Source organism: Lactuca saligna, chromosome 4 (assembly GCF_052625555.1).
Source record: "Lactuca saligna cultivar CGN05327 chromosome 4, ASM5262555v1, whole genome shotgun sequence".
NCBI classification, from domain to species: Eukaryota; Viridiplantae; Streptophyta; class Magnoliopsida; order Asterales; family Asteraceae; genus Lactuca; species Lactuca saligna.
The window spans coordinates 9,602,526-9,630,000 of NC_136420.1; the positions used below are offsets into that span (position 1 = coordinate 9,602,526).

General features: G+C 40.8%; 1 protein-coding gene and 1 long non-coding RNA gene across 2 annotated transcripts; one reads left to right on the top strand and one right to left on the bottom strand.

The window, feature by feature from the left end:
• Positions 1–2,898: 2,898 nt before the first annotated feature.
• Positions 2,899–5,543, bottom strand: LOC145041184 (uncharacterized). The gene is made up of 3 exons (XR_013679987.1): positions 5,248–5,543; positions 3,265–5,179; positions 2,899–3,181 (listed from the first exon to the last, which is right to left on the bottom strand). It is a non-coding gene; the product is annotated as an uncharacterized LOC145041184 (long non-coding RNA).
• LOC145041183 (B3 domain-containing protein REM5-like) lies at positions 4,653–6,297 on the top strand. Its single transcript, XM_078989132.1, has 4 exons — positions 4,653–4,751; positions 4,905–5,041; positions 5,117–5,557; positions 5,649–6,297. The coding sequence occupies exons 2-4, from the start codon at positions 4,979–4,981 to the stop codon at positions 6,213–6,215; spliced, it is 1,071 nt and encodes a 356-aa protein (XP_078845258.1). The 5' UTR covers positions 4,653–4,751; positions 4,905–4,978; the 3' UTR covers positions 6,216–6,297.
• Positions 6,298–27,475: the final 21,178 nt, after the last annotated feature.

The following is a 27,475-nucleotide window of genomic DNA, read 5'->3' on the forward strand; positions in this document are numbered from 1 at the left end:
AAAAAGGAAAAAAAAAATAAATCAAATCGTAAGGGGTTTTGAATTAGATAAAATTGCAAAAATGGTCCCTATGCTTGGCAAATTTATGTGCTTTTGGTCCAAAATGAAACGTTGGTGCATCACTGGTCCAATTTCAGATACTTTGTATAGTTTTGGTCCCCATGGTTGGCATTTTTGTGTAGTTTTGGTCTATACCTCACCTAAAATGACCAATATACCCTTACATATTTCTTTTTTCATTTCTTTTATTTTATTTATTATTATTTCAATTAAAAGAAATGGAAAAAGAAATTACCACCCCACCCTACTCTTTCTTTCTCTCTCTCTCTCTCTCTCAACATAATCGATCTATCCTCTCCCTTTCTTCTACCAGTGCTCGGAAACTACCACCTACACCACCGTGGTTGCCCCTGCTTGTGCATAACATCCCCTTAGTAAACTCCGGTGATGATGGCTTGCGACCCATATGCAAAATCCAACGATGTGACCCAACTCCCACCGCTCATTCGTCTTCTACTGGATCTAAAAAGCATCATTTTCCGACAAAGACGAACAACTTCTCAGCCAAAGCTCAGCCTTCTCTGCCACCTGTAAATCCCCAATCGCCAACATCCAAATCTCTAGCTCTCACGGTTACCACCACCCACAACAAATCTTTACCTACACTGTTCACTATCGTCTCTTACATCTCTTCCTACTGAAGATTTGTGGTTTGTGTTGTTGCTTCCTTACCTACGATTAGGGGTTTGTGTTATGGCCATCTCCGACCCTCTCTCATATGCCGCCGCCATTTCTCAGATCTACGTCGCCAGCACTGTTTTCTCAAATTATACATCAACGCAAGAGAAGAAGGATCGTCACCCTCAACCATCTTCGCCTATGATTTCACCACTATGTTTATAGGGATGAATCTAAAAAACACTCCACTGCCATTATGTGTACAAGGGTGGTGGGATTGGGTTGCACGGAGAAAGAACAAAGAACGAGAGTTTATGTTCTTGATTGTGTGTATATAAGTGCTTGATTGTGTATCTCGAGTTTCCAGAGAGCGAACGAGCGAGAGAGAGAGAGAGAGAGATAGAGAGAGAGAGAGAGAAGTGTAGCAGTGGTCGCAGGTGAGGCGGGTGATGGGTGTACCATTGGTCGGAAGTGAGGCGTTGATCTTAGGGACGTTGACAGATGCATCCTTTTTTGAGCTTATTTGTTTGAATTTCCTCCCATTAATCTCCTTTCTACCAATGAGAACATTGATCGGTTCACATGAGAGAGAGTGTGTGTGTGATTTTGTATTTTCAATTAGTTAAAAATATTAATATAAATAAAAAAATGGAAAAACAAATTATAAGGGCATAATGGTCTTTTTAAGTAGATAAGGACCAAAAACGATAGAAAGATCCAATTTTGGACCAATGGTGCACCAACGTTTCGTTTTGGACCAAAAACACATAAATTTGACAAACACACGGACCATTTTTGCAATTTTGTCTTTGAATTATATAATATCAAGGAAGTATGCACAAAACAACTTAGATACAAAAGAAACTTTAAGTCTTTGAGGATTGGGTCGCTAAGCCACTCGCCACCAGGCATAAGCATGCTAAGCATGTGTTGCACCACTCCATGCCTTGAGAAAAGAGAGAGAAAATTGAATGATAGGTTTTGGTTGACTATTTTTTTTCTTTTAAATTAAAGTAAATCTATTAAACTAACACACTATCACTTTTTTTTTTCCAACTTAGATACTAACACCCCCATCAAAATATCTGGTGCCTAAAAGGTATCAATTTAACTCCAACATTTTTTTACTTTTGGTTGAGTAATAATAACTTAAAAAGGTAATATATTTTTTGATTTATACATATTTGGTTATTGAGTTTTTTTTTTCATTTACATTTACCATTTCAACTTGTTAAACTATACACATTCAGTTCTTATGACCGGCTACTCCAGGTTAGCCGGTAAAATGACTTAATAGGGTAATATATTTATCATTTTGTACACATTTAATCCTCAATATTTTTGTACACATTTAATCCTTAATATTTTTTTTCTGTAAAATAAGTCATTTTGTTTTTGTACTTATTCAGTATTTATGAATGATCTTTTTAGGTTTTTCTCATGACATTTTAAGTGGGACAATCATTAATGAGGTGTTTGGGGCTTTTGATGCTTATGTCCATCGCGAGCTCGACTACTTGGTTGTTTTTGTCATCTGTTATGAACGTTATAACTTCTTCATACGATCTCAGATTTTAACAATCTTTATATCCATGCGTTCGTATTTCAATCTACTACAACTTTCATTTAGATTACTCATGTTAAAAACTAATATATTTTTACTTACGATCTTTATATCCATACGTTTTTTATGAATGCATGTAGGGATTTTTTTTTTATATAAAATCGTAAGTAAAAATATATTACATTTTAACGAGAGTAATCATAACGAAAGTTATAGACTCAAAAAACGAAGTTGAAGGGGTATATGTGGACAAAAAAACTCACTGACCGAATATGTACAAATTGAAAAATATATTACCCTTTTAAGTCATTATCCATTTGGTTGACAATTCACTATTTATGTTCAACCTAAGGCTAAAGGGAGTGGTAACACTCCTAACACATTGTCACGTTAGATTTTTGAATGTCACTTTATTTTTAGCCATTTAGCACCTGGTCGTAGCATTTGGTAGGGAGTGGTAACACTCCTAACACTCTAGTTTTTTTTCTTTTTTCTAATTTAATTTAATTACTTTATTTTTAATATACAAATATTTTTTGTGCACAAATATTAAACAAATTTTATTTTTTTGCTTAATTTTTTATTTTGTTAGGAAAATCTAAAGTACATTCATCGAAACTGAACTTAGTCTAAACAAATCAAAGTTCTACCACATATATAGCAAAATGCATTTGGCGAGTTCTAATTTTCTACCTTTAATTTTAATTAAGAAACCAAAATATTATCACTTGGAGATTGAATTCAGGTAACATTTACAAATTGCAATGCATTTTGGAAATTTAAGGCAAATGCCCATTTCACAAGTCTATGGAGAAATATATTTGATATTCATCCTGCAGCCACAATAAAAGGATCAGTTAATAAAGTCAGCCCAACAATTTGCCAACGGTTGAGAAGCCCACTGAAGAATGTAGCCATGTTATGGATATAATTACCAACCTGCATTAATGATAATGGATAATGTTAAAGAAAATGTTACATATTAATTCCAATAAGCAAAACTTGATGAGAAAAGAACCTACTTTTTCACTAAGTGCAGACTGGATAAGCAATATATCACTTAATACTTGACTCACAATGTCGCCATTGTTGCCATATGTGTCGAAGAAACTCATATCTTGATTTAGAAGTACTTTAACATATCTAGACCTAATAACAGTTGTTTGCTTTTCTCCAGTAAGAATCCAACATGAAACCTCCGAATGGAAAAGTACAAAATGAGCATTGTGAAAATGATGGATAAATGGTAGTATATAAGAATATGTACCTATCCAACCAGCAGCAAAAACACCACCAACAATATAAAGAAGGGTCAGAGCAAGCTGCAGAAATCATGATAGTGTATGAATTTATGGTTTTATGATTATGATCTTATGAACAATTGATCTCATGAAGCAAATGGTTTCGAATCTCATTAGAAAATCATAATGCTTTAAAATTGTTCGGAAAGATTTGATGATAGGAGAAAATCTAATTACTAGATTCACAAATAGCAATATGGTTATTTTCAGAAAACAGCTTCGACAACCACCCAAAGAAAAAATATCATGAATTAAAGTCTTTATGCTACACATAGAGTAAATAAATGATATCTGAGGAATTTTATCGAGCACTTGGTATTTGTCCAAACACTATGGAAAGACAAAGGTAAATTGCAGAAATCAATCACATAAATCACAAAAATAGAGTATAGGAGTTGATAATTCATTGAAATATGAAGAACAAAAACAGAAACAATGGAGATGCATAATGGAATAGCAAAATAATCGAGATGTAAAAAAGATGAACAAAAACTCGGGATGAAAATCACAACGATGAAGGATTGAACACATTTATTCATCTCTCTCTAAGATGTTGACGAGGCTTCGATGTCGACCCCCTTGGTGCAAGCTAGGGCGGTGTTCAGCGCCCTTGGCGACCGATTATGAGCTCACTCGCTGTAGCCTAAGAGGTGTCATCACCAACATTTATTTATTTATTTTACTTTTGGTTGACACAACATTGTTGTACTTTTGGTTGCCATTCACCATTTATGTTCAACCTTCCCTTTTCACTCTCTCTCCATTCTCTCCCAACCTTTTTTTTTTTTTCCCTTTCACCCCTATCTTTTTGAACTTTAATTTCGTCATCGACATAAGTGTCTCGTATGTATACAAACCCTTCATTCTATCTTCGAGGTTCATCATTATTTAATCAATCGACTGCATCCGAGGAAATCAGTTAGATAAATCACACAACTCTCCCCTTTTCTCCCAAGAAATCACCAGTGGACCCTAATTCTCTATTTGATTCCGAGTATTTTCAACCGAAAACCAAATACCCAAACATATTTGAACTGAGAAATCATAAATCTTGAAATGAAAGGACCACGAGTATATCTAGAAACGGCATATGAAAACAAAATGGTATTACTACCTGGTAATACCGTATGATTTCTTTTCTTTATAAAGATGTTCATTGCATATAAGGTGTTTGACAAAACGCCTCGGCGAGTTCTCTCTAAAATATGGTATTCTCATGTTCTGAACAATATGTAATTTGATCTATTAATCCATGAACTTAGCGAGCCACATATGAATGTACCCATAGTTACCATGTAATTAAAATGAGCAGAAGATAAGTTCATCCTTCTTGTTTATAGCAAAACTTATTAATGTTTCAGGTGCGTGGGGGCATAAGGGCACATATTTTTGGCAATTGGCATCCCTCTTTCCCAAATTCTAAAGCCCTCTGCAAATGGCCCCTCGTGGGCTCAGGTCCTTCTTCAAGATATTGCTTGACCGTTCTGCCCCTCACCTTGTAATCATTTATTTCAAGTAATCCAATTTCTATTTTTCCTTTTCCTGTAATTTTCATTCTCATGCAATTTTGCAGGAATTGCCACCCGGATTTGTCCGCAAGCACTTGAAGAAGAAGATCCCTGAGAACCCAATACTCCTATCAAGAAATGGAGAGTATGAATGGAGATTGAAGATAAAAAAAGAAGGTGAAATCTACTGCTTTACCGATGGATGGAGCGACGTCGTTGAAGATAGCGACTTGGGATTTGGGGATTTTCTTGTGTTTTGGCTCGTTGATGAATCCACCTTCAAACTTTCAATTTTCAGTCCAAATGGGTGCGAAAAAAACTTCCCCTTAAAAATCCATGATGACACTGATGAAGAAGAAGAAGAAAAGGAAGAAGATAATTATGATGATGACGGTGGCAATGGAGTAGAATATGAGGAGGATGAGGATGACGATGGTGGTGATATTGATGGGGATGACGGGGATCCTTACTTTATGAAGATTATATCTAAAGACAAATATACTTTGGTAAGATAAAAGTATCATAAATAGATTTTTTATTCCAAAAATAAAATAATAATAATTATAAGTTTTGTTCGCATAAATTTGGTTACATCAGCGATTTCCGTTGGAATTTTCTCGGTTGACCGGACTAAAAGCAGGAAGAAGCATAAATATGAAGAATATTGAGGGAAAGGAGTGGCCCATGAAGTTATGTTTACAGGGCGGTATTAAATATACAAGATACTATTTATCAGGGGGTTGGAGTGAATTTAAGCGGGCTAATGAGTTATGTGAAGGAGATAAATGTGTGTTCAAGTTTCTCAAAAGGGAAGATAAGTTCTGTCTAGCAAAAGTCACCAAGAAAAGTGAAGTCTTGAAGAGGAGGTCGGGAAGGCAGCCGCCACGCGTGGTGGTGGAGCGGCCAGCAGGAAAAGCTCCGGCAGCTCAAGTTTCAATGAGATCGAGAGGGCGGCAGGTGGTGATGGGTTTAAAGGCGTGGTCCACGAAGTTGGATGGTAAAGCTCCGGTGGTTGAAGGATTGAAGAGGAAGAAAGGGCGGCCGCCACGTATGGAGGTACGTGTGGAGGTGGTGTTGGGTTTAAAGGTGTGCTCCACAGACGAGACGAAGTTCAGACCACGTGGAAGGCCATTTACGAAGAAACGGCTCAATGTTGATAAGTAATTTTGAAAAAAAATATTTAAAGTGGACTAACTTTTACGATGTAAACAAGGTCACAACTATGTAAAATGTTCCTTTTTAGAAACGTCACTCATCTGATTGTTTGTTTGTTTTTTTTTAAACGGCGAAATATATTAAATAAAACAAAAAACAAACCACACGTAGCAAGGAGCTAAGACGTGATTGTATTAAGGTGTGTCTTACAAAGGAAAATCAAAAGGATAATAACACCAATTCACCCGGTTTACACTTGTACCCCCACCCCTGTGTTTATGCCACAAGTTTGATAATGAAATCACATCGAGAGGGGTGGATATTTTTGAAGACCTTTGTAACACCCGCAAATTCGGTTTAGGCAAATTAGTTATTATAAGTCATAATAATGACTCTTTAAAAGGTATAAAATGTGTGACAAAGATTCTACACATATAAAAAACGTTAAAATCCGACTTATGAAAAATTTATGGTTATTCGAAGTTTCATGATTAAACCGATACGACTCCGCGTATCATAAAAATTGATATTTTGATAAATAAATTTTACTTAAGTAAACTAAACGAAAGTAGTAGTTGTTAAACCGAGAGTGTGCATATAAAGAACGTCTAAATCTGATTTTATTAAAGAAAGTTATAATTTTTCTAAGATTCAACGCAACAGTGTGCGCATTGGTATCGACTTTTAGATTGGTTGATTGTTAGCTTAAACAATCTGAACGAGAGTTGAATATCTCGTTAATAAGAGTTCGTCGATATAAGGAACATCGAGAACGGAGTTTGTATGTAGGAATTATGCTTTCTGTATCGATTTCTAACACAACCATAAAGTCTCAAACTTTAAGACTTTGGACGTCCAAAAAGTCCTTATTACATGTTCTTAATCCATTAAGACCTCCTATAAGCAACATGAAGCCAAACTAGCCAAAGGGACCTCATTTTTATAACTTAGAGCCCTTCCTAGGGTCTGAAAGGACAACTTAAAATGTCCAAGACAAATCATGCACAACTTTGGGACTTTTGGGACAAGAAGAGCACCAAAAAGCTATCAAAATAAGATCTATACAATACAAGCACAAAGGAATAAGCTTTTTACCTTATGGGGCTTCTAAATGACAAGATGATCCCAAATCTACAAGCTTGCTTCAGTCTCCAAATACCTTGATGCAACTTCTTCTTCTTCAACCACACAAGAAACACATTCTTAGCTCACACACACATACACACACCAAAGAGAAGCTATGGTTTGCCAAAAACGATCTCAGGACTTGGAGACTGAAAGTATTGGGGTAAAGGGTCCATAATGGGGTTTAAATACCCAACAAACCCTAAAAGTTAGGGTTGTACTCGGACATACATACACACTGCGTACATATGCGTACTCCCTACATACTAGGGCGCGCCCTAGTACGCCTAGCATACTCATATGTACGCCTAGCGTACCCCCTCCGATCAAAATTACCAATTTGCCCCTCAGGCCTCTTAGGGCTAAATTCCACCAAATTCAAAGACCAACATGACATATTAATTACCGAGGGAAGGATTTGAAAATACCTGGAATCACGGGATGTTACATTATAGTCATAAGTTGTTATTATGGACCTATAAATAAGACATATCAGTAATTCCAAGTCATTATACTGATTGATCTACTTACGTGTGAGGTGTTTAGAATGTTCATGTTGGCTTGGTTGTTGGATTTCAGAAAAGCTATTATGATGAAATAATCTTGCTGCCCAACCTGGCCGATCCTTCATTGATAGATCCTTCATTGATAGATCTTGACGTAGACATTGGGATTAATGAGGAATCTAGACTACCATTAGTCGCCATAATCATTAGACTAAGACTCTTTATTAATCATACTTAGGTCATGTTAAGGGAACATCTAAGGTGTTAGGTGAAACTCTGCCCAGATCACCAGTCACCCACCCAATTCAATTGAATGCATAGTTACTTTCAAACTTACACATAGATACAAGTATTCTAATTGCTTAAATGTTATGTGTGTTGTCTTGACGTGTTTAAAATATCTATACTTTATCATACTAAATAATAAGATTAGGTAGTAATGGGTTGTGTAAATAATAAACGAGAGGTCGTGCTAGTGCCGTGTGAGATAGTAGTTGTGATAGGTTAGTGAGAATTGTGCAAAATAATAAGCCGTGTCTATCCCAAGTACTAATGTACTGTCCTGCCTGCCATGTCTACACAAAGTACTATGATACTTTCGCGCTAAACCAAAGTACTATTGTACGGTCGCGCCTATCATGGATATCCAAAGTACTAATGTACTGATGTGTTGTCGTGTTTACCCAAAGTGATAGATTGTGAGCAATAGTTGGTTAGAGTTCGCACTCCTAGTGGGGGAGAGTTAGTGATCCAGGGCGAGAGGCAAAAGCACGGACCGACTTTCTGTTCAGCAACAAGGGCGATGCTCCACATTCAGCAAGGTTGCACATGATACGTTGCTTATGTCATGGATACCCGGTATAAGGGTAAGGCGACGGTTGATGATGTACCGGTAGTACGAGTGTACCCGTAGGAATTACATGGGATACCTCCGGAAAGACAAGTTGAGTTCCGGATTGACCTGGTCCTTAGTGTGGATTCGATAGCCAAGGCACCATATTAGTTGTCTATGCAGTGGCAAGAGCTGCTAAACAATGGTTTTATCAGGCCGAGCAATTCGCCATGGGGAGCCCCGATCCTTTTTGTGAAGAAGAAGGATGGGTCGCATCGCATGTTCATAGATTATCGGGAGCTGAACAAGGTAACGATGAAGAACCGTTACCCACTCCCGAGAATAGATGATTTGTTTGACCAGCTTCAGTGAGCATCTTGGTTCTCTAAGATTGATTTATGGTCCGGATATCACCAGATGCGAGTCAGAGATGATGATGTGCAAAAGACCGCTTTTAGGACCCGCTATGGTCATTATGAGTTCGTGGTGATGCCGTTTGGGCTCACCAATGCTCTAGCCACGTTCATGGACCTCATGAACCGTGTGTGCAGATTGATGTTTGATTGGTCTGTAATAGTATTCATTGATGACATCTTGGCTTACTCCAAGACTCAGGAGCAGCATGAGGAGCACCTGAGGGAGATGATGGAGACACACTGAGGATGGAGAGACTTTTTGCGAAGTTCTCCAAGTGTGAGTTCTGGTTGCGCGAGGTGCATTTTATTGGGCACCTTGTCAACCAGAATGGTATTTTGGTAGATTCGGCCAAGATAAAGGTTGTGATGCAGTGGGAGACTCTGAGGTCTCCAACTGAGATATGAAGTTTCCTGGGTCTGGAAGGGTATTACAGGAGATTTATCTAGGACTTCTCTAAAATAGTAGTTCCGTTGACCCGACTGACCAAGAAGTCGGTGGTTTTTTGTTGAGGTCCTGAGCAGCAGACAACCTTTGAGATGCTCAGGCAGCGATTATATGAGGCGTCGATTCTCACCCTGTCGGAGGGGGTAGATTACTTCATAGTCTACTGTGATGCTTTGATCACAGGCATGGGAGCAGTGTTGATGTAACGGGGTCATGTGATAGCTTATGCTTCGAGGTAGCCGAAGCCTCACGAGGCTAACTATCCGACGCATGATTTAGAGTTGAGCGATGTGGTGTTCGTCCTCAAGATTTGGCGGCATTACCTCTACGGGGTCCGGTGTACCATTTACACGGACCACAAGAGTTTGAGGTGTCTCATGGATCAACCAAATCTGAACATGAGGCAACATCAGTGGTTAGATGTGAAGGACTACGATTGTGAGATCCCTTACCACCTGGGCAAGGCCAACATAGTGGTTGACTCCATGAGCGGCAAGACGGTAGCGAACCCGATCCGAGACATCTGTATGAGGATAACAGTGATGACTCCATTGTTGGAGCAGATCCGTGAGGCGTAGGTCGAGGGCCTGAAGGAGGAGCATCGGAAGTGTGAGCGGATCATAGGCAAGGTGGCCTCTTTTGACTATGACAGCTGCGGATTGTTAACCCTGCATGGAAGGGTCTGGGTACCGTACTGGGCGGGGTACGACAGATATTGATGGACGAGGCCCATAAGTCTAGGTTCTCCATCCATCCAGGGGCGACAAAGATGTACAAAGATCTTTGACCCAATTACTGGTAGCCCTGCATGAAGTGGGATGTTGCTTGGTACGTAGAGAGATGTCTAACCTGTAGGAAGGTCAATGCGGAGCACCAGAGGCAACATGGAAAGATGCAACCGTTGGACATCCCCATATGGAAGTGGGAGGACATTACTATGCATTTTATCACTAGGCTTCCCAGGACTACACGTGGGGTCGATCCGATATGGGTCATTGTGGATCGGTTGACCAAGAACGCCCACTTCATACCGATCCAGGAAAGCATCTTGGTCGAGAAGTTAGCTGAGATCTATGTACGAGAGGTGGTGGCATGACATGGAGTACCTATCTCAGTAGTATTAGACCGAGATGTCCGTTTTACTTCCAAATTTTGGAAGCGGTTTCACGACGAGATGGGTACTCGTCTCCTTTTCAGCACCGCTTTCCACCTTCAGACGGACGGGCAGAGCAAGAGGATGATTCAGACTCTTGAGGACATGCTTCGAGCATGCGTGTTAGATTTCGGTGGCAGTTGGGATACGTATCTTTCGTTAGCAGAATTTTCGTATAACAATAGCTACAACTCCAGTATAGATCGGCCTCCCTTCGAGATGTTGTATGGGAGGAAGTTAAGGACCCCAATCTGTTGGGGTGAGGTCAGTCAGAGGGTCATGGGGAGTATGGATGTAGTACTCAAGACCACGGAGTGGATCCATCAGGTCCGGAGTAGGCTCTAGACTGCTCAGAGTCAGCATATGAGTTACGCCGACAGACGACGTTCGGATTTGGAGTTTCAGGTGGGCAACATGGTCCTCCTGAAAGTGTCACCTTGGAAGGGTGCTATCTAGTTTCGGAGGTGAGTGGGCAAGGTTGCATACCGATTGGATCTTCATGCCGAGCTAAGCTAGATCCACAACACTTTCGATGTTTCTCAGTTACGAAAGTGCCCAGTAGATGCATCTGTGGTTGTACCTTGGGAGGATATTAAACTCGATGATAGCCTAAACTACATTAAGAATCCAGTGGCGATCCTGGATTGCAAGACGAATGAGTTGAGAAATAAGAGTTTTGAGTTAGTGAAGGTACAATGGCAGCACCAGAAGGGTTTAGAGTGGACTCAAGAGTCCGAGGAGGAGATGAGGGAGCACTACCCAGAGCTGTTTCCAGATTCAGTAGCAACAGACTTCGAGGACGAAGTCTGATTCAAGTGGGGGTGAATTGTAACATCCGTCTCTCGAGGTATTATTTGAATTATGTAAATTAGTATTAGCTTTGGACTAACACTGGACAATGGAACCTTTTGGAGTGGACCTTAGCAAATGGTCCAAGAAGTTGGGTTGTCCACAAGTCGTATGCTGGGCATAACTTGGCGTATGTGGGGCATAGTTGCCACATTGGATTCGAGGGACTCGGGGGCGTACACGCAACGTACCAAGAGGTACGCCCAGCGTACGTAGGCAGATGCCAAACCCTAATTTTTAGGGTCTAAGACATATAAATACCCCATTATAGCCTCCCCTTTGGCCTCCTCACTAGTCCCTCACCCTTAGAAAACCCTAGTTTGTCCCATACTCCATTGTTTCTTGTGTTTGACCTTTTTGAGTCCATTTTGGTGAAGAAAGGCTTGGAAGAAGTGAAGAGAAGTTGGAGGAAAAAGCACTTGAGTATCTTGAGCTCAAGGATCTGGAACTAGTTCATCTTTTGGCACCCAAAGGATGTATAAAGCTCCTTAGATCTAGGGTTTTGAAGATTTGGACCTTTTTAGGTCCAAAGGATGGATCTTGTTCAGGCAACTTTGTTTTTGAGCTTAGGGTTGCCACCCTTGAAGCTCAAAGTATTCCTTTAGCAGTAAAGTTGCAAGCTCTGAGGCCTTTATGTAGCCATGCAAGAGATCTATCCATTTACATGAAAGTTTATTGTTATTTTTAGTGTCGGGCTCATTTGGTGGGTTTCAAGCCACCAAGTGATTGACTTTATGTATTAGGACGAAGTATTGGACTCAGATCTGTAGTTTGGACGTTGTGTCTTAAGGGATTAAGCAATTTTGGAGAAAATGCCTTAACAAGAGAGTGTGTTGGGCGTACACACCAGTACACGCAGCGTATAGAAAGGTACGCTCAGCATACGCTCAGTCAGTGGACTTTTTGTTATTGGGCCTTGGTTTGGGCCATGATTTGGACATAGCAGTATTTGGGTTGTGATGGGTCTTCAGAAATCAGTCAAGGGCCCAAGGACTAGTTGGACTTGAAAGGAAAGCCCATTTGAGGAGTTAGTCCGAATTTAGAAAATTGGGCCATTTGGGGACTTTAATGGGCCTTAGTGAGATTGAAAAGACTAGAAAGGATTGGGCCTAGGTCATGGCACCCACTACCCACTCCACAAACTCCAGAATGACTCTTGCCGCACTTTCCACAAGTACGGCTCTGCTGACTCCCGGTCCTAGAATCAGTGGTCTTAGACTGCTTAGGCACCGGTTGTGATTGTTTTGGGGCCTGCCGCTGCTCCCTCAACTGCAGCTCAATATCCATCTCACGCCGTCTAGCGGCCTCCTACAACTTGAAAGAGTATCACATTCCTGTGTAGACACAAACTGACAGATGTCAATCTTGAGCATGCTCAGATATCGGGTCATCTGAGCCTTCTCGGAAGCAAACTCTGGGTAGAACATTGCCCTCTCTGTAAACATGTAGGTGATCTCCGTCACCGACTCCCCATCTTGCCTCAAACTCAAAAACTCCTGTGACAATCGTTCCCGCTCGACCCGATGAATGTATCGGGTGCGAAACATATCCATGAACTGCTCCCAGGTAACAGCAGCTCTCTGATCCTTAGTGTACGACCCAGTCGCTAGTCTCCAATAGTCCTTGGCCCCGGACCTTAGCAGGTTCAGAGCACACCTGACCTTCTGGTCAGTAGGATACGAGCAGGTAAAGAAACACCCCTCCACATATGAGATCCACCTCATAGCCTTGATGGGATCCTGCGTCCCATCAAAACTAGGGGTTTCGTATTATCGAAGTCCTAGTACTGGAAGCCCCTACTAGCTTCTCCCCCTGTCGCGGATACAGCTGATGCAGCTGTTGCGGCAGCCGTCTCTGCAAGGGCTGCGTAACGCTCATCAAAATACTCAACCATAGAGGTCTTAATAGACCCAAACTGTAACACCGTGGTTTTCAAGGCAAAATTTTCATTTAAATAATCAATTTAACATTAAAATACTTGTTTAAAATCATATTCATATTTGAATTACAAAACATAGTTCCATTTTCACTTGAATAGAAAACCAGGATCCTCCAAAATACAACTCTTTCTTTGGTGTGTACAATCGAGCCGGTGCCGTCCCGCGTTACTGAAAGAACCTGAAACAACATAACATAAAACACTGTAAGCACGAAGCTTAGTGAGTTCCCCAATATACACCTTACACACATACGCCTTTCCAGGCCCTGACCTTCCGGTCCACTGCACAATGCCTTCCGGCCCATGAGATAATCGCCTTCCGGCCCATAACGTATTGCCTTCCGGCCCATAGCACATTGCCTTCCGGCCCATAACAAATTGCCTTCCGGCCCGTAACATATTGCCTTCCGGCCCATAACATATTGCCTTCCGGCCCGTAACATATTGCCTTCCGGCCCATAATATATTGCCTTCCGGCCCATAACATTTACAACACATAATACATTTAATCTAACGCACATAGCACATACGTCATATATCATACCTGACCTTTCTGTCACATAACATATCGCCTTCCGGCCCGTATAAACATACATATCATGCATAGCAACCACCTTTCTATTTATAGCATATATAACATACATCGTATTCGACCTTCCGGTCACACAGTCAAACCCTTCCGGGTATAGTATAGTGAGAAGACTCACCTCGTGGATACTGGAAATTAGCAACTCCTGAAATCACTTGCACTTGATCCGCCGAGCTTCAAGCTCCCTGGGTAATGTATTCTCTTATTAATACTTTTATCTTTCAAGACAACTGACCCTAAGAAATTACACATAGGTCAACTCTGGTCAACGGTCCACGGTCAACTCGACCGGACTCGACGAGTACTCTGGCGACTCGGCGAGTCTAGTCGTCCTCCAATCCTCTAAGTTTCCCTTCTACTCGTCGAGTATCCTCCTTGACCCGACGAGTTACTCCTGGAAGAATCGCGGGGCCACCCCGACTCCACTCGCCGAGTCTGATGAACAACTCGACGAGTCCCAGTTATTCTTCAAGCTACTCGCCGAGTCTGCTCATCTGACTCGGCGAGTCCATGCCATGCAGTCGCGCAAACTGCTTCCTAAGGTCATAACTGCTCCGACCATTCATAGGTCTGGCCTTCCTCGACTGGTCCATTACATAAGGTCTTCATTTAGGTGCTCATGATACACTCCAAGACTTATAATTTACATGTTGACCTAAGGCATAAGGATTTCAATCCAAAACCTTCACCAATTCCCGAAATGCACAGACATGGGATATTCTGGACCTCCAAGGGTCCTAATACAGGGTTACAATCGTTTGGGGAACAAGGGTAACATTCAATCTATCCATAAAAGGGTTCCATAAACCCTAATTCTCTAAATACATCACCATAGCAGAGTATACACAAATCCTTACCTGGATAATGTGCTCTCTGTATCTCCAATCCTCAGAATGTGATTCCCTTGTTGTTCCTTTAGCCAAACCCTTCTCTTCCTTGCACAATAACTTCTTCAAGACCACCAATGGCCTTCAATCCTTGCTCCAGATGCACACAACCGATTAGGGTTCTTCTCAGTAGGCTAAAGACGGAAAATGACGGCCTATAAGTTCATTATACACGTCCCAAACCTAAACGGCTAGGGTTTTCGCTAAACAGCGCAGACTCGCCGAGTCCCTATCTGACTCGTCGAGTCCAGTCGCGAACCCGCGACCAGGTCTGCGATCCTACTCGGCGAGTCTGGCTCCAACTCGCCGAGTCCCCCCTTTAAAACACCCCAAAATGTAATTTTAACAATACTTGAGATTTCGGGCTGTGAGTACTGCGACTCGAATATCCATCACAGACCCTGGAGGCAATCAACATAACAAATGCCCACCTTTGCGAAAATCCACTCTTTCAAATAATCTCCCTGAATTTCCATACTCGAGGGCTCTTACTGGATTCATAGATACTTGACATACCACAAGTCGATTCAATTCAAGATTCACGAGTAACTCCGAAATAAAGATATCATACCCGGATATCCCAGAATACTGCCACAACCACTGGTCTCCTGCCCCAAACATCATGTAAACACAAAATACATTCCTTCTGAACCCATAATTAAATCTATATTTTTCCCACCTTACAACTTCGGTGTATCTAATTTCCCGATTGGAATACGAGATAACGCCGACGTTACGAAATATGCTGATAATCCTCCGAATCCCTTTTTCCCCGACACTCAAAATCCAAACAAGGATGCGCATACCGACCCAATCATTCTCTATCTACTTGCAACGACACCAAACACCTATCATGGATACATCCGTTCTCTTCCTCGAGTACTTCCCGCATTAACTCACTCTGACCCTTTTTCTCGATCACCGACACCTCTGGTCTCATGATTTCTTACAGCATATCTCTATACTTCACTTATAACCACTCTTGACAAACCTTTACTTTCTTACATACTGCACCCGGTTCTCCCCCACTTAGAGTTCGAACCATCACCAATTAGCACTCAACCAACCCACGACTATTTTTCACCAGCGAAATCGTACCTGCTCCGAGGAAGTGCTATGCAACGCCCGATAATTCCCCCTTTAAGGAAGTCAATCAACCCTCTATACCCTGAACCTCTGATTAACTCTCCAAGAACTTCTCATCACGACTGCCTCTAATCGTTCCAAATCCCATACCAATCTAACACTAAGCATCTGAACTGCTCGATAACATCTCTGGCTCATAGACTGCACCGCAAAATCATCGTTCCTCTCACCTCAACTCATCAACCAATGTTCCAACCCGGAATTGTCCCAAGGACAGGGACCCACTCCCAACATAGACGAAAACTCTCTGCACTGCAAAACTCGACTGAACTCCCCACTGCTACCACTATAACACAACCTACTATTCCCAATTAGGTGTGGTGTGGTCCTCGACTACCTCAGTCCCAACTGACTGTCTGCTCACGATAAGTCACTACCTCGCGGCACACCTGCTACCTGATGCTCTGAGGGAAATCATTATCGATAACAACCTGCAGGGTGTATTCCCAATCCAAAACGGAAACATTAGGCCTCTCGTGTCTTGCACACGAACATAATGGCACCACCCACCTAGAAGGTGACCTCTCCTCTATCGACTGATTGCTCGACTCAACCGAAATTTTCCTCTGTCTTTAACTCCTTACCAAAATACTCTGATAAGCACTCGCCTTTCCCCTCGAGGAACGCCTCTCCATACTCAATCATGGTCTACAGGCCTAAAACCCATAGCGTCCGATCTCTACCTCATCGATCATGACCGGATAACAAGATAGTCACAAGCATCATCCACTACGAACCATGGTACTCATCCCATGACATCCCTTCTCAATCTGCTCCGGTGTATGGTACCCGATCCATAGCATCACTCCTCAATCTGCTCCGATGTATGGTACTCGAACCACAACATCTATCCTCAATCTGTTCTGATGTATGGTACCCAGACCATAACATCACTCCGCAATCCGCTCCGATGTATGGTACTCAAACCACAACATCTATCCTCAATCTGTTCCGATGTATGGTACCCGGACAATAACATCACTCCGCAATCTGCTCCGATGTATGGTACTCGAACCATAACATCACTCCTCATCCCGTTCCTTAGGACCTTCAGAATGCTCCCTGTATCAAGTATGGGTCCTCTGCTTTCAGTAGTACGGGCCCATACTACCTGCCACATCTACCCATACTTTCCACACGGACCATCCCAGAGTTCCTAAGTAGTTGATCGACCTGCTCTTTCACCAATCCCATCGCGCGTGCTCGCTCCCCAGCGAAATCCTCTATTCTACTAGCGCACTCATCTAGCTAGGTTTACTCCCTAGTCCCTTCCGCCGTCCTCCCACTTCTTTGTTATCAGCTACTGAAGAGCTCCTAATGATGCCAGCCATCTACCTCCTGAATAACGTCATACTCACTTAGTAGCTGACTCCTATCATCGAGAATTCCACAAAGCACAAAGCAAGCAGCATTCGAGCATCGAAGAATACATAGGACTCCCTATCTGTGATAGCTCCACCTTCTCGGCTCATCCTCGGAAGTACCATTGAACTCTGTAGCTCTACCCCTCGTGTGTTCTAACTAGATACCCTCACTCATCACATACACACAAAAGCATAACGCACATATAACAACAAACCCTAGGCTAAGGCATCACAAATCAGACCACTCTAGTCCTAAGATATGAAATACCTAGCCTGTCTCTAGCATGCAATAATATCTCATAAAGTGCATCATAGATATTTCATAACACAAAAGTAAGGGTATTTTGGGAAATCACCGTTTGGCTCTGGCTGATTGTACACACTGCTCTTTCTTGCTTTCTCTTTGAACTCTTATTCACTTTTAGAAAACTATTTATTTGAAAACTTTTTCTTACTTCCTCAGTTTGAGTCCAGATTTACCCGAAGGCATATCCGAATCCCTCAAACCAAGGCTCTGATAACAATTTGTAACACCGTGGTTTTCAAGGCAAAATTTTCATTTAAATAATCAATTTAACATTAAAATACTTGATTAAAATCATATTCATATTTGAATTACAAAACATAGTTCCATTTTCACTTGAATAGAAAACCAGGATCCTCCAAAATACAACTCTTTCTTTGGTGTGTACAATCGAGCCGGTGCCGTCCCGCGTTACTGAAAGAACCTGAAACAACATAACATAAAACACTGTAAGCACGAAGCTTAGTGAGTTCCCCAATATACACCTTACACACATACGCCTTTCCAGGCCCTGACCTTCCGGTCCACTGCACAATGCCTTCCGGCCCATGAGATAATCGCCTTCCGGCCCATAACGTATTGCCTTCCGGCCCATAGCACATTGCCTTCCGGCCCATAACATATTGCCTTCCGGCCCGTAACATATTGCCTTCCGGCCCGTAACATATTGGCTTCCGGCCCGTAACATATTGCCTTCCGACCCGTAACATATTGCCTTCCAGCCCATAACATTTACAACACATAATACATTTAATCTGACGCACATAGCACATACATCATATATCATACCTGACCTTTCTGTCACATAACATATCGCCTTCCGGCCCGTATAAACATACATATCATGCATAGCAACCACCTTTCTATTTATAGCATATATAACATACATCGTATTCGACCTTCCGGTCACACAGTCAAACCCTTCCGGGTATAGTATAGTGAGAAGACTCACCTCGTGGATACTGGAAATTAGCAACTCCTGAAATCACTTGCACTTGATCCGCCGAGCTTCAAGCTCCCTGGGTAATGTATTCTCTTATTAATACTTTTATCTTTCAAGACAACTGACCCTAAGAAATTACACATAGGTCAACTCTGGTCAACGGTCCACGGTCAACTCGACCGGACTCGGCGAGTACTCTGGCGACTCGGCGAGTCTAGTCGTCCTCCAATCCTCTAAGTTTCCCTTCTACTCGTCGAGTATCCTCCTTGACCCGACGAGTTACTCCTGGAAGAATCGCGGGGACACCCCGACTCCACTCGCCGAGTCTGATGAACAACTCGACGAGTCCCAGTTATTCTTCAAGCTACTCGCCGAGTCTGCTCATCTGACTCGGCGAGTCCATGCCATGCAGTCGCGCAAACTGCTTCCTAAGGTCATAACTGCTCCGACCATTCATAGGTCTGGCCTTCCTCGACTGGTCCATTACATAAGGTCTTCATTTAGGTGCTCATGATACACTCAAAGACTTATAATTTACATGTTGACCTAAGGCATAAGGATTTCAATCCAAAACCTTCACCAATTCCCGAAATGCACAGACATGGGATATTCTGGACCTCCAAGGGTCCTAATACAGGGTTACAATCGTTTGGGGAACAAGGGTAACATTCAATCTATCCATAAAAGGGTTCCATAAACCCTAATTCTCTAAATACATCACCATAGCAGAGTATACACGAATCCTTACCTGGATAATGTGCTCTCTGTATCTCCAATCCTCAGAATGTGATTCCCTTGTTGTTCCTTTAGCCAAACCCTTCTCTTCCTTGCACAATAACTTCTTCAAGACCACCAATGGCCTTCAATCCTTGCTCCAGATGCACACAACCGATTAGGGTTCTTCTCAGTAGGCTAAAGACGGAAAATGACGGCCTATAAGTTCATTATACACGTCCCAAACCTAAACGGCTAGGGTTTTCGCTAAACAGCGCAGACTCGTCGAGTCCCTATCTGACTCGTCGAGTCCAGTCGCGAACCCGCGACCAGGTCTGCGATCCTACTCGGCGAGTCTGGCTCCAACTCGCCGATTCCCCCCTTTAAAACACCCCAAAATGTAATTTTAACAATACTTGAGATTTCGGGCTGTTACACAAACATCTCCGGAAGCTGTGCCCGTAACATAGCAACAACCTCATCATGTAGGATCTCTCGAATCTTGGCATCAAACTCCTCTGTACCCATTTGCACCACAGGCTCAGGTGTTGTTGGCCCCTCCTGGCCTCCTCTCCTGCTCCTACTCCTGAATCGGATCCCATCACAAAGCGTCTCGTCATCACCATTCTGAAACATACCAAACGATATTAGAAAATCCATATAATAATTGGGATCCAACTCCCGACTATACCCTAGGGGTTGTGACTTCCTTGGTACGCGTATGGGTCCTGTGCTTTCAGTAGTACAGGCCCATACTACCTTCCACACTTACCCATATTTGTCTCAAGTATCGCCACAACACCCTAACAATACACATAATCATAACGATCTCTTAATCCTCACTCCTAGAGGAATGCTAAATATCTTGTGACTGGCCTATCGGCCTCACATTACTCACTCACCCATGAAACTTCCACCCAACCCTGTAGCACTCGTGTATACTAGCCATACATAACGTTGAACCCTATAGACTTTAGAATATCCGATCCTACCCTACGCGCTAATCAATAAGGACAGAACATAAGGCCAAATCAAACATTCCCAGGCTATAAGATCTTAATTATATACAGCCATGATGCATAAACAAGTAATTACAATAATGATGTCAATCTCATATAAGGAAAACCTTAGGCTACCAGGCATTATATAATCAGACAATTCTATCATGGAGTCCATGAAGATCCCTAGCCTAGTACTAGCATATTGTTTTAACATATGACATAATCAAATAATTGTATGGTATTTTAGGGTCTGCTTGCTGGCTCCGACTGATCGTACCCCCTGCATCCTCCTTCACTTATTTTGAAAACCGTGTTAGAAATCATTTTGAAAACCTTTCCTTGATTTGAGACTGGATTCACACGAATGTTCCTCCAATTCACTCAAACCAAGGCTCTAATACCAACTTGTAACACCCAAAAATTTCATGCCAAATTAAAAAAATTTCAAAACATTTAAAGCCATTCATCATTACAAAGTTTGTTTTCAAAATCTAATATCAGAGTTTTTCCAAGAAACATAAAAAAATCATGAGGAGCTGTACGATCATGTCTTTGCCTTGCTACGATCCGCTGAGGTACCTGAAACAATAAACTAAAACTGTAAGCCCGAAAGCTTAGTGAGTTCCCCCAAAATACCAACACCATACAAATATAACCACATCATATAAAAATTTCATAACAACATGCTTAACGAGCCTCCAGCCTGAGTGGACCGCCTCGCAGGGCCTACAGTCTATCTAGACCGCTCCCGAGCCTTCGGCATTACTGAAATGCCTCGCAGGGCCTACAGCCTATCTGGACCGCTCGCCAGGTATGTTGGCCTACAGCACAAAGCAGGACCGCCTCAACCCAACCCCCAACCAAACAATAATATGCACAAAAGTATCATATGCTAGCTCATATCATATAACAATCAAACTGATCTACTAGATCGCTAATCATAGCAACATCCCAATAACCGGGATACAGACCTAACCGGTCACTAACATAGCATCATCCAATAACCAGGACACCGACCTAACCGGGTCACTAAGCATAAGCATATCACCATCCTAACTACCAAGATGTCATCAATAAACATATCACGCCATAACCCATAATCAATTACATAAAGGGCCGACCTTGGTGCCTTAGACCCTATTGATATAGTGAGGATAACTCACCTCGTTCTGTCGACTCGAAGATAAACTCAAGCTATTGGATTGTCGGTACAACTCCACCACCTGAATGCACCATAGAACCATGCTTGTAAATTTCCAATTTTCCAAAATGTCCCAGAAGTCCAAAAGTCAACCATTGGTCAAGGTCCAAGTCAACTGTCAAAGTCAACAGTCCATGTTGACCTCAACTCATCGAGTACAACCAGTCACTCGCCGAGTTCCTTGCATGCTCACCAACTCGCCGAGTCACTTGAGTGACTCGGCGAGTTCCTAGTGTTAGTGGCCGTAACTCCTCAGCCAACCCAGTGAGTTTTCCCTATACAACTCGTTGCTTTCATACGTGTCTAAAGGTTGGGAAAACCCTAGCCGACTCACTGAGTCATTCGACTGACTCGCCAAGCCCAAGGTAATCTTTATTTGATTCGTCGAGTCATTCATCCGAGTCACTGAGTCTACATCAATCTTCATCGGACTTGCCGAGTCTTTCATCCTACTCACCGAGTCTATTCAGTCCTTCATCCATCCATACAAAGGCTTTTTAAGCCATGCTAAGGTTCCATGTTGTAGATCCAAGCTCCTAGGGCATGTTTATCACGTAAAGTTGCAAACTTTACATGCATGCAAAATGATAATGACCCAAAACAAGCTAAAGAAGAGTTTATAGGAAAAAGAGATTCAACAACATGATAAGGAATGACACTTTATGATGAGAAGAGCCAAGATGAGCGTAGATATGAAGTTGCAACTTCAAATCTTTGTTCATCACTCGGAATGCAACACCAATTGTCCTAAATGTACCCAAAACTCAAATACAGAAAGGGTCTAACTAGAAAAAGCTCAAGGTGATGACTTGATACCTCTAAATGGTGATAAACTGAGGTAGACTTCAGATCCTCAGCTGGTCCTTGCTCAAAACCTCTTGATCTTCACACCTTCCTCATCAAAATCACTTTTTCAAGCTAAGAAGCACACCAATATAGAGAACAAAAACAATTAGGGTTTCTAAATTCGAGGGGAGCAGTAAGAGAGGCTAAGGGGAAATAACTGATCCTTAAATAGGGTGCATAACCACAGAAAGTAGGGTTTTATCCTCCAGCTCCTACTCGGCAAGTAGGTCACTAAACACGCGGACCAACCCGCTGCTACTCGACGAGTAGGGCAACCAACTCATCTAGTAGACCTTGAAATCAATACAATTCTCACAAAACCAATACCTGAAAAGTCGGGGTGTTACAGTTCTAGTCCGCCCCTACACATAATAACTCTAATTATAAAGTTAACATCATTTTATCCATTGTAATTGACCTTTTTGTCGTTGTCTTCTGCATTTCTTCACCTGCTTCATCTTTTTCGTCGTCAAATAAAAAATTCAAATATAATTTAACCAACAAATTCTAACTTTATCTAAAATTACAGTAAATAAAACAAAAATCAAGAATGTTTATATATAAAAAATCACAATCATAAAAATGAATAAACTAAAAAATCAAGAGATGTTTGACCTTGATTACCTAAACGGTTGAGTTGAATCCAAGTAAAAGAATGCCATATACCGAGTGTGCATATTGTTTTCTTCAGAAATTAAGAACTTTACCTTGTTTGTTTACCTTGCTTAACTTTTTAAAATCAGAAATCAAGAAGACAAACCAAAAACGATTAAAGATTAAAAAAAAAAAAAAGATTACCAATTGTCAAATTGTTTTAAATTTCCATAAATAATGTAACTATTAAGTAATTTTATTTTAAATTGGATCACTATATTAAAAACAAATATGACTATCATTATCGTTTCATGTAGAAAATTTTTTAAAAATCAATTCATAAAGATGTAAAGATATGCAAATTTGCATGTTTTGAAGTTACAGTGTGTATATGAAGAGGAAAGCTTTTGAAAAGTTAATTATAAATGGTAAAATGGTCATAAATGAGGGTAAAATAAACTTACTTCATAAAAATATCATTTAGTAATGTAAAGGAGGGACTACAAAGGGCAAATTGGTCATAAACTTTATCGTCGGGTTCAACACTATGCAATGGACCTGTTTGCAGCAAGTTTATCTTCATTATCTATGTTGGCCTGAACAATATTGATAAGAAGAAAACCCACTGTTTTTTTAATTTTTTTTGGCCTAGTGGCGGTGGTAAACACGAGACTTTGTCTGCCAGAAGGTATTTCATCCACAATCTTCCTTTTTTGAGGTTCAAAACGCATATCAAGCTTACCATAAAAAGTGCAACTTGGAGAAAGTCAACCTTCCTCAGTTCAAGAATGTCGTTAAGTCTACCTGCAGGAGTAGCCACAACAATGCCTTCTCCTCATTCCAATTCCTTTAATTGTGGAGCCTTTGGAGCACCACCATACAAACAGTGAACAACAACAACAACAACAACAACAAATATCAAAATAACCATACGTAAAAGTAGGGAAAAAAAAAGAATTGATGGCTTCAACTTGTATTTGAATAGCATGTTCCCTTGACATGACAATGTTTGAGTAACATGAACCCCTAATGTTTTATCGGACCTGTATTTGTAATTGTCACTATGTTTATATTCAAAAACATTAATTTAGATTAAATAGATAGAGTAATGTAGGATTATTCAAAACATTTATTTTAATTACCATAAAAAGCTCCAATAAGTTTTGCTTGTGTAAAACTCAAGCGAAGTTTCACCACCACTCTAAAAGGGTATGATAGTATCATTACCTCCTTGGGAAGCTCCAAACATTATCACACAAAATACCATCTTCAAGAACACAAACACTATCATACACAATTGTGGTGAGTGGGTTTGAAGGTCGTGGTGGCTAGAATTGGATTCAAAACCTGAACTTTGTTATTGATGGAAGGATCATTAGACCAAAAAAGTTGGCTATTTCTACAACTTTTAACATATCATTGATTTGCAAAAAAGCACCAAGTTTATGTAAAATGATCATTGAGATGGAAATCAAAAGAATTAGAAATGCAACAACACACAATAAAAACAAATAAAAACCCTAGATTAATAAAGATAAAAAGATACATGGAAAGGGTCCAAAAGAATGATAGAATTGTTTCTTAACTTCAAATCAGAATGGAGTGTGAAAATTAGCGCTTGGAATCGATGCTGGTTCTAAAATTGTGGGAGCTTATACTAAGGAAAAACATAAATTAAACACAGTCTATAGTGAAATTGATTAAAAAATATGACAGTCATCTGAATTGTTTTACCAAAATATCAAAAATAATAGACAGATACATGCTTACCTCTAAATCGGTACAAAGAGTGAGGAGTACATGTTTAAATTGCCACAGTTTCAAGAATCATTGAAACGAAGTTTCTGAAGTGAGATGTTTTGAAATGAGGGATTGAGGTTATTGAAGAGAAGGTGTGAAGGTTTAGATGTAGATTTACATGGATGGAGAAGGTCAGAGGGTCGATAGATTGTGAAAAACACAAATTCAGAAAAGGCGAATAAAGAGAAAGAGAAAGCAGTGACACTTACCAATGGAAATCGAAGCATTAGAAAATGGGTGATAGAGGTTTAATGAAAGAAACGATGTGGATTTGGAGGAGCGGCTGGGCTAGAAATCGATTAGGGTTTTTATGTAGACTTCAAAATGTGTAAATTGAGAAAGGAGCATCGATTTATGGTGTTGAAGTCATAACATATGTAACTTGAAAAAGCGATAAATTTGGGATAACTAAAGGCTAGGTCAAGATATGATAATAGAGATGTGAAACAATACACACAGTTCTTTGATTTTTTTTTCAAATGTTTGACCGGTTTGGACGGGATAGGGAATCGGGAATAGGTCAAAGAACCATGGAGATGTTGACCAAATAAGATTTTAATTTTTTTTCAATGCATAAAAGGTTTGTACATATTGCAGTTGGTCTTATACCTCTTAAAATTCAGCATTTGAGGCTAAATGCTTATTAAGGGGTGTGTGTGTGTGTGTGTGTATATATATATATATATATATAAGTTAATAAATAAACAATATATTATTTCTTAACACTCAATTTTTGAGATCAACTTAACAATGAAAAATGAGAAATTGATGAAAGTAAAAAAAAAAAAAAAAAAAAAAAAAAAAAAAAAAAAAAAAAAATTGGTGTCTCTAGGTTTTATTGTAACATCCAAAAATTTCAAACCAATTTAAACTTTTTAAACATATCAAGTTCATCAAAACATTAAAACTTTTGTTTTCAAAATACAGATTATCAGAGTTTTTTCCAAAAACAGAAGTATAATAACCGGAGATGTACAATCATGTCTTCACCTTGCCGCGATCCTCTGATGTAACTGAAACAATAAGCTAAAACTATAATCCCGAAAGCTTAGTGAGTTACCCCCAAAATAACGATACACATACAGTCCACATAGCAATATCAACATTAGCATATTATATCAATAAAACAGAACAATATGCACTTACAAGTTGGATTACACCCTGGGCCCTCAGTACGAGTCTGAAATCCCTGTCGGGCCCTCAGCTCGTATCTGGAATGCCATCGAGCCCTCAGTACGAGTCTGGAATGCCTATCAGGCCCTCAGCTCGTATCTGGAATGCTCCCGAGTCCTCAGTATGAGTCTAGAATGCCTACCGGGCCCTCAGCTCATATCTGGAATACTCTCGGGTTTGTTGGCTACTGCACGGAGTAGTACAACCTCAACCCACCCCACATAACATGTCGACATGTAACAGATAAATGTACATACAAATAATCAATCAATGTCACAAGCAATCTTACAGATCTACCCGACTAGCATATCAACTGGCATACATTACTAACTCAACTCATCATATCAACAACTACTGGGATATCAAATCCAATGGGCCAGCCTTGGTTCCTTAGACCCCTTGGTATAAAGAGGATAACTCACTTCGAAGATATCAGCTCGGTAAATAATCAAAGCTCTCCGATCACTTGTCAAAGACTCCACCACCTATTACCATAATATGACATGCTCATAAGTCATTCACCTTATAAGGTGCTCCATAAACCACTAGTCAACCCCTGGTCATAGTCAAACTCCTCAATCAAGGTCAACAGTCCATGTTGACCTTAACTCGTCGAGTACACTTGGGTACTCGCCAAGTTCTCTGAAGCACATTCCAACTCGCCAAGTCATCGGAGTGACTCGTCGAGTTCCTTTGAATCTCCAATCAACCCTTAAGGCCACTCATCGAGTTCCCTACTTGAAATCGATGGACATACATGCAAACGTGTCCTGGTTAAAACTCATCTGACTCGTCGAGTTGTTCTTCAACTCGTCGAGTCTTATGGAAATCTTCATCGGACTCGCCGAGTTGTTCTTCCAACTCGTCGAGTTCACGACCATCTTCATGTGACTCGTCGAGTCAACTGTGCGACTCGCCGAGTTCATTCAGTCATTTTATCATGCAGACAACTTTTAAGACATGGCAAAGGCCCCAAATTGTAGATCCAACCTCCTTAGGTCTGCTTAACATGTAAAGTAGCAAACTTTATGTGCATGCAAGGCTCCAATGTCTCAAAAAGCCCAAACTATGCTTGAAATTGGGTTTTACACATAGGGATGGGCTCAAACTTGCTAAAACTAATAACTTTATGGTCCCTTAATCCTCAGATAGTTTAGATCTGAAGTTACAACTTCAGATCTTGGCTTATACCCTAGAAAATGACTTTATAAACCAACCAAGAACCCTAATCTCCAACCAAGGAGGTCTAGAATGAAATAGAGAGAGGATAACAACTTGATACCTTCCCAAGAGATGACAAATGGAGTAGATCTGGATTTCCCCCAAGCTCCTTGCTTCCCAAACTCTTTTCACCAAAATCCCCTTCCAAGGCTTCAAACACACAGTGCACACACACACACACGTATTAGGGTTTGATAAGAGATTGCAAAGAGGCTGAAAGA